At 39.1% G+C, this 7,981-nt stretch overlaps 2 protein-coding genes across 2 annotated transcripts; one reads left to right on the top strand and one right to left on the bottom strand.

Annotated features, from left to right (window-relative positions):
* The first annotated feature begins 84 nt into the window (after positions 1-84).
* On the top strand, positions 85-3,789 carry LOC121949502 (SEC14 domain and spectrin repeat-containing protein 1-like). Its single transcript, XM_042495199.1, has 4 exons — positions 85-211; positions 347-538; positions 654-757; positions 1,470-3,789. The coding sequence occupies exons 1-4, from the start codon at positions 173-175 to the stop codon at positions 1,747-1,749; spliced, it is 615 nt and encodes a 204-aa protein (XP_042351133.1). The 5' UTR covers positions 85-172; the 3' UTR covers positions 1,750-3,789.
* Positions 3,790-4,349: 560 nt separating this feature from the next.
* On the bottom strand, positions 4,350-6,883 carry dnajc15 (DnaJ (Hsp40) homolog, subfamily C, member 15). The gene is made up of 6 exons (XM_042495201.1): positions 6,763-6,883; positions 5,632-5,683; positions 5,288-5,361; positions 4,964-5,040; positions 4,767-4,837; positions 4,350-4,615 (listed from the first exon to the last, which is right to left on the bottom strand). The coding sequence occupies exons 1-6, from the start codon at positions 6,865-6,867 to the stop codon at positions 4,545-4,547; spliced, it is 450 nt and encodes a 149-aa protein (XP_042351135.1). The 5' UTR covers positions 6,868-6,883; the 3' UTR covers positions 4,350-4,544.
* Between the last annotated feature and the right edge of the window lie 1,098 nt (positions 6,884-7,981).

The following is a 7,981-nucleotide window of genomic DNA, read 5'->3' on the forward strand; positions in this document are numbered from 1 at the left end:
ACACACACACACACACACACACACACACACACACACACACACACTAGTAGTTCCTGTTATGATGAGATGATAATCTGTGTGTGTTCAGGCAGTAGAGTGGCTTGGAGAGCTGTTGGACGCTCTCTTGAAGACACACGTGAGGCTGGGCGACGACTCTCAGGAGACCCGGACAATGTTGGACAAACACAGGAAGTTTGTGGACGTCGCTCAGGTGAAACACTGAAAATTTTAAACTGTCAACTAAAGAGACAAAAAGGGACAAAATACCTTTTAAAACAAAACATAGTCAATAATATCAATAACTCCGTCTCTCGGCCTGTCACTGTCTTCCTGTGTCTTCCTTCAGAGCACCTATGATTACGGCCGCCAGCTGCTGCAGGCGACAGTCGTCCTCTGTCAGTCTCTGCGCTGTACGACACGCTCGTCCGGAGACACTCTGCCGAGACTCAACCGAGTCTGGAAGCAGTTCAGCGTCAGTGCTGAGGAGAGACAACAGAGACTGGAGCTGGCTCTGAACTTCCACACCGCCGCTGAGAGGGTGAGACGGACGGAGACAGACAGACCTCACTGTTTAGTATGCGTCACGTGTTGCAGCAGCAGTAAAATATCATCAGCAATATCTGCTTTCAGTGTGTGTGTTTTTGCGGTTTCAGGTGTTGCAGCTGGAATGTGTGGACCCAGAGTCTCTGGATGAAGTCGATGCTTCTGGGAAAACTCTGCTGGACAGACTGGCCATGCCTGTTATCTTCCCAGATGGGTACGTATACACAGACACATTTTTGACCACTCGAGAACTGATAAAAATGTTCAAAAATTCCCCTAAGATACCACAGTAAGATACCTTACTTTACCTTGAGGAAAACCATAAAAAAAACCTGCTGTGATTTGATTTTGATGTTATCAACTTACAGACACTGAAACTCAAATGCGCTGTTTCAGGCAGCTCAGAAGCAGTGTCTTTTGAGGGAGAGAGCTCCCTTTGGCTCAGACTTTGGGCTTTATTACTTAGGAGACCTTTTACAAGCACAAAATGCTACACAAAACAAAGAAAAGGGGGAAAATTAAAGGTCCCTTTTAAAATACAGTAGGTAAGAAATAAATTGTTGCCTAAAACTGCATTGGTATAAAATGGGCAAGTCTGTAAAAGATCGAAATTTAACTCAAATTTGGTGTGTTATTTAACCCCCTCCCCACAAGCTAGCACGACTTAGTTGGGACCAGTGGATTTCTTTGGTCTTCAAGTTCACATGTTGCCTCCGTCTTCTCTGTAGCTTTAAATCTCGTCCTGCTACAGCCTCTGAAACACTAATGTCAGCTCAGGATGCCAACTTTCTTGTAGAGTTAAAGAGGTTAACCCTAAAATTTAAAGATTTACCAGCTTTTTTTCCCCTGCGTGGGAGGTGAGTCCCCATAAAGTGACAAATTCTTCATATATTACAAACTCCTAACCCGTACGGTTGTTGTTTCAGGACCGAGCAGTTCTTTGGGAGTCCCAGCGACACCGCAGCAGCAGCCGAGGGTGTCAGAGAGCGCCTCCTGCTGGTGGAGGAGCGGCGGCTGCAGCTGCAGGAGGCGGGGCTTCATAACGATGATTATGAGGAAGAGGAGGAGGTGCGGAATGGGCAGGAGGCACGGCTGGACGTGATCGGAGAGGAACTGAGCGAGAAAGAGGATCAGGATGAGGAGGAAGTGGAGGAGGAGGTGGAGCAGCGGGACGAGGACTTGGAGAGGGCGACGCAGGACTGCTAATGGATTGCTGATGAAGTTAAACCGAGCAACCTTAATGAAGTTTGATAACGACGGGCTGCTGATTAATTTCCACCAAAACCTCCGGTTGCTTCTGTCTCAGTGAAGCAATAGCTCATTCTTACTGCCGGTATCTCTTCGCATTACGACTACATTTCCCATCAGCCTCACAGCTTCTTAAAAGAGGACAAACATGTAGTATGTGATTGTTTCACTCCGTTCAGCGGAAATTATGAGCTTTACGACCATCTGCTCTGGAACAACAGCGCTTTCCGACTGTTTTTCTGCCGTTACGCGATCCTGCAGATTTCACAAAATGTAAAATACTGGAATTATTAATATTCACATCTCCGGATGCTCTCATGAAGACGATCGACTGTAAAATAATCAGTTTGGATAAGAATACATATAATGTACAGCTAACACCGCCTCCTCTTTCCCAGCATGCCTCTTGTTCACCTGAGTGGGTGGAGCTTCCATGGTGCTAACATGGTTACTGAAGTTTCTACCTGTGCCTCCTCCGACATCTCGCCTTCCTTGTTTCCTCGCCTCCTTTTATTTGCCTCTTCTAACAGAAGATAAACTTAATGGTCCATACGGGGGGGGCGGAGCTACAGTATTTCAGGTGTGCAGCGACCTGATCCTGTTTTTGCATCGACGGTCTGATACATTTCTCCCATAAACTGTTTTAGCTTTTCACCACTGGGACGGACATGAAATTGAATCACTCGTGTAAACTGAAAAAAAACAAGAGCAAGACTCCTTGAAGTGCAACGTGACAAGAGAAGTTAACTACAAGTCCCAGAAAGAACATCGTAAAATAACAAAAAAATGAAATCCAATCAGCTCAAAGTGAAAAAAATGACATACATTTTTACATCATCTTGCAAGCCGTCTGGAGAAAATACCGCCAAAAGCTGAAATCTTTCTCAAAAGCTAAATTCTCCTTGTTTTCTTCGTAAGAAACCCACCTGACAAAGGAACCTGGTGATGTCATTTTACGTCCGCCTTCTACTTATATGTGTAGATTTAAGCAGGATCTCAGTATTTTAAAGCTTCTGCATTTTTTCCCCAACAAACTTAAAGTAGTACACGACTTTATATTGACAAAATTAAAGAGGTCTACACAACAATTATGCAAAACATGCACAAACAAGAGCATAAAGATTCACTACAATTTATGAAATCAAGTGTTTTATGCTCAGAAATTTCTGGCTGAGGACCCTGAAACACCCTGAAACACCCTGAAACACCCTGAAACACTGCATTTGAAATGACCGAAAGCGGAGCGGCTCTGGACTCCGCAGCTCACCTTTGTTACGGCACCAACAGAAGGTTTAATAATTTTCTTATGTTAACTCCAGACCTTATACTTTAATACACTAATTAAAGCAATTAATGAATTTTAAACTGCACTTTTTTTTTCAATTTTTGGCCAATTGAGATTCCATTTTCGTACTTTTTTTTGAGTACGACACAATAATTTATTGCAAGTACTGAAATATTAAAGTTACTTAGAAATGCCCATTCCTTTTAATTTTTTTATTTTTTATTTTACATCTGCATCTCTGGGGCTCTGCATTTTGCTGATTACAGATTTGGCCAAATGAATCCACAATTGGAAACACGCAGTAGGGAGAGAGAAATTGATTTCATAGCAGAGTATAATTTCAGCTCTATTGACTGAACATTTTTTTGAGAAATCATGTGCGGGACTTGTAGTTGTAGCATCAATGCATCCATCATACTTAACACCTCTGAAGGACCACTCTGCTGCTCTGAACAAACCCTCTGCCTTCACGATGGAAACCAAACCTGTGCAGCTTTGCTCTGATCCAGACTGACCACATGACAACAAATACATTTTTCTATTTATTTGACTTTTTTTTTCAAGCAGACTTAATTGGTAGGTACTTTTGACCAGTAACTGCTGCTGTAAGTGTAACCGCTAAATACTGTGTCCAGCTCTCTGTCCTCTCCGTCCAATAACCAGTATGATGACATCAGTATGACATCATCCTCGAAATAAAGAAGCGTTTTGAAGGTGCTGGTGTTTTTGTTTTTTTTTAAGTTGAACAAATTAAACAAAGACTTGCTTCTGTGGAGATCTGAGCATTATCAGGTAAGTTTCCAGTTTACTCTTTGTATTTAAATCCACTTCAGTAAGCAGCATCACTCTTTCTGCGATGATCTGATCACTAATTTTCAGTGTTAAAAATACTTTGTTCAGTAGACCTGCTTAAATTAGATCAGCCACCGTCACTCACTGTGTAATACAAATACACACAGCTACTGTAAATGTTTTCAAACTAAAGTTTATTTTAAAAAAATGTTGTTTGCCACTTCCACAAAAACTGTTTAAACATGGAAATATTTCAGTGTATTATCCTCCTCTTTCTTAAATAGATTATATCATTAAATTACCTTTATTTAATGACATTTGTACACTCATAATAAAACTTTACACACTGCATACAATGAACCCAGCAGTGCTGTTAACAGCACAGCCACCACTAGAGGGCAACTCAATAACTTAGCACACCCATGCCCTCTATTTTAACACCTTATATTCAAATGACTGCAGTCATTTCAAGACAATGTCCTTCTCTCTTTGTACGACTTATTTTAATGTGCACAATGTTTTCAAAGATAAGCAACCTTGTTGGGAATGAAATTTTCATAAATGTGTATTTTTTGCCATCTTCAGGAGTCAGAGCAGATGCGTTGGTGTCGATGTCGATGGAGCGGAGATGATGCACGAGTTGATGGAGGTCTTTAAAGTTGGTTGACTGTGCAGGTCATCGGCGCGTCTCCTTGTCCAAAAGGTCTTTGGCCTCGTTGATCTTAGCGGCAAGATACGGTGAACCACCTGCACACACACGCACATGCGCACACACATGTTGAACATTTTTAATAACTTAATTAATAGTGATTTCTGAAATGTTACACATGACACCAAAACAGAATTTCTAAAGCATTTATTGAGCAGCTATAGTTTAAAAGTCAGAGTTCAAACAAACCTTTATCTGGATGATTCAGGACCATGATCCTCCGGTGGGCCTCACGTACTTTGACTTTTGTGCTGGTGGGGCTGAACATAAAACAAATAAATACATCAATGCATCCATTCATCACTTTCCTCTGAGCAATGAGAGACACGCACTGAAGGACTGGACACTGACAGATAACATTTAAGAAATACAACACATCTTATCACCTGATGCCAAGAATGAGGCTGGCCTCTCGTTTGGACATCTTCTGCTCAAAACCTCCTTTGTAATATGACGAGAAAGCCTGTGGTGACAGAAAAAGATTGGAGCTTTGATTCTTAATAATCTTAAACTGGAGACACCACAAAAACTTGACAGGCTTCATTTTTGTATTTTTTCCTGTGTACAAAAACTGAATTATACTTGTACATCATGATATACATTCATAAATGATGCATAAAAAAAGCTAAAAAGTGAGATGTAAAATTTAGCAGATTAGGACTGGATGTGAACATTATGGCAGATGTGCAGGAGGTGAAATATTAACTCACCGATGTGGGCATCTTCCTGACAGTTTCAGAGAAAACCTGTCCGAGAGGTTTCCACAGCTGAAATGCATAGCGGCCTGTTGATGAAACGCATACATGAAACATAATCCAACAAATTTCTCAGTGGAAAAGGAGCAACAAAAAGCAAAGCAGAAATCTGTATTGAAAGATTCAGAATCTGGTTTTACTGCCAAGTATATTAACATATACAAGTATTGTGACTTGGTGTTTTGCTGCAAAACAATTAACATAGAGGAAAGCTAAAAATCTGAAAAAGAAAACTGCACATGCACGACCAGATAATATTATCTTTCAAAATTACCGATCTTGTATTAAACTACTCTTACCTGCAAAACCTGCAGCAGCAACACCGAGACCGACTGCAATCAGAGTCCCTCCCTGTCACCAAAAAACAAAACATCCAGTGAGTCATACAACACACGTACTGTGATCCACTGAGGACTCTAATTGCGGGTGTAATTGTAAAGAATTGAGACATGAAATCAGGAGAATTTGAAAAATGAAAGTACAGGAACTTCAATTTTGACCTCATTAATTACTTAATGTGCCATATTAAAACGTTGTGTTTTTTCCCCACAGCTTTATTTAACAAAACTATGTACAAAATATGTCATGCAAACAAGAGCACAAACGTACATGAGACCATGAGAAAGAATCGAGTTGAAATCAATCAAGAAAAGATAGAAAGAGGGGTGTGAACCTAAAAAATAGTTGTCGTTGATAAATATTTTTTTCCATTAAAATAAAAATAATAAACAACACAGTTGAAATATCTGTTACTTGTATCACCATAATGATAAATTATATCTTTAAGGGTTAAATCATGAGTGATTTAGTGATTAGTTTAAGTCCTGATTGCATCATATCAAATGAAGTTGTAAGTATGATTGGACATTTAGAACAGCTGTGCAGCCCCAAAGTTTGGTCTAGTAGGGATCTCAATATTATGAATACTTTGAATTATAATCAAAATTGTACAAAAAGTCTTTTTGTGAAGTGAGTTCTTCTACATCAGAGGAAGTGTAACTAACATATGATAAACAAAAGGATTAGCATTTTATGTGAATGCAGCATAATATGTAGATTTTAGATTATGTTTATAGAGCATCTTATGTGAGATGAACATTGACAGAGGATATGGACATTATCAGAGGTAGTGACACTGTATTTTTAAACCCATATCAAAAGGTCAGAAGTTAATTCATTCATTTGTATGGTTATTGTGAGAATCAAGTTGTCCTAATTGATAAACGTATATAAATCCACTGATTAGAGGGAGGAAATCAATAATTTACCAATGTTTACTTTAGCTAGTTAGTACTGACGTTAGCTAGTAAAACAGTAGTAACGTGCCGTTACGATAGCGGTCATTGAGGTTACGTAATGCGCACGTTAGAAGGTAAAATCTACACAGGTGACATTAACTGTCTCCTCTCAGCACAGACACAGATACTCACCAGCCGTCTGTCTATTTCTGCGTCGCTCCTGACGTTTGTTTTCGGAGCATATTCAGCATATCTCATCATGTCTCCATCAACGGTCACGCTACCGGCGTTCGCCATGTTGTTGCCCCAGCGACGACTGTCAGCGTCACGTGATTAAAGCGTTCCGGTGGCAACTTTCAAAATAAAAGTCAGTTATTAAAAGATTGTAGCCTTTTTTTCCCCATTAATCATTTTTCAAATTATAATTGCGCGGCATACTTTTTTTATACTCTTCTTTTTTTTAACGTTATTATAAAATTATCATTTTAGTATCATATTTGATTTCAAATACATAGAATAAAACCAAAAACAAAGCTGGAGAAATATCTTATTTGAATGTATTAATCAAAGTATTACAGGGGTAATAACTATGTAATATATTTAAGTGATTATTTTGTAAAATTTTTTTGGAATAAGGAATTTATTAGGTTCTGACCAAACTCCTTCAGAAAAGTTAATTTGCGTAGGTTGTAGACTTAGTAATGTGAGATGGATCACTGAATAACTACAAAGCACAGCCCCATTTATTTTTATTTATTTATTTGTTTATTTTGCCTTTTTTGAGTGGGTTTAATGCATTGAAACGCCAAAGCAAATTCTGTGTATGTAAAAACCTGCTTTGCAAAAGTCAGATTATTTTTCTGATTGTGTTTCGTTTTTGTGCCTCTAGATGGAGCCATTGACTTTTGAACTGTGTTGTGCTACAAAACACGTTGGTGAGTTGCACAAACTAGAAGTAAATATACAGATAAATACAGAATTTAGTGTATTTTACTGGAAGTTAGCACTTTTCATTGTTAACATGTTTGAAAACATATTTGTGTTTGCATTTGTTATTATGTTTTTTGGCATTTTTGTATGATTTATTTGTGTTTATACAGTATATCCCTGTCTTGCTTTATTGTGCTTCATTTGTGTTACCTAGTTGCATCAGTTACACCCGTGTTTAGTCAACTGTTTTTATCCATATTAGCTTGTATCTTTTGTTGACTGTTGCACTTTTACAAGTTTGTGTTTTTTCTATTTGTATTGATGTGTGTTTGTATTTCTCTTTGTACTTGTATCTGTGTGTGTTTGTGTGTGTACAGGTGTACTTTGTGGCCCTTGTGGACCCTTGACATGATTAGGGGTCTAGCAGGAGTCTCAGAGCAGGGAGCAGCACCACAGAGGAGCTGATGGAGACCTGAGCCTG

The sequence above is a fragment of the Plectropomus leopardus genome, chromosome 10, assembly GCF_008729295.1.
Source record: "Plectropomus leopardus isolate mb chromosome 10, YSFRI_Pleo_2.0, whole genome shotgun sequence".
Taxonomy (NCBI): domain Eukaryota; kingdom Metazoa; phylum Chordata; class Actinopteri; order Perciformes; family Serranidae; genus Plectropomus; species Plectropomus leopardus.

Bases quoted from the DNA above. Each gene is read 5' to 3' on its own strand.
- LOC121949502 (XM_042495199.1), top strand. From the start codon at position 173: ATGTTGGACAAACACAGGAAGTTTGTGGACGTCGCTCAG. The intron at 539-653 runs GTGAGACGGACG...TTGCGGTTTCAG, and splicing joins TCCACACCGCCGCTGAGAGG to GTGTTGCAGCTGGAATGTGT. The intron at 758-1,469 runs GTACGTATACAC...TTGTTGTTTCAG, and splicing joins CCTGTTATCTTCCCAGATGG to GACCGAGCAGTTCTTTGGGA.
- dnajc15 (XM_042495201.1), bottom strand. From the start codon at position 6,867: ATGGCGAACGCCGGTAGCGTGACCGTTGATGGAGACATGATGAGATAT. The intron at 4,838-4,963 runs GTGATAAGATGT...TTTTATGTTCAG, and splicing joins AGCCTCATTCTTGGCATCAG to CCCCACCAGCACAAAAGTCA. The intron at 4,616-4,766 runs GTTTGTTTGAAC...GTGTGTGTGCAG, and splicing joins CCTGAATCATCCAGATAAAG to GTGGTTCACCGTATCTTGCC.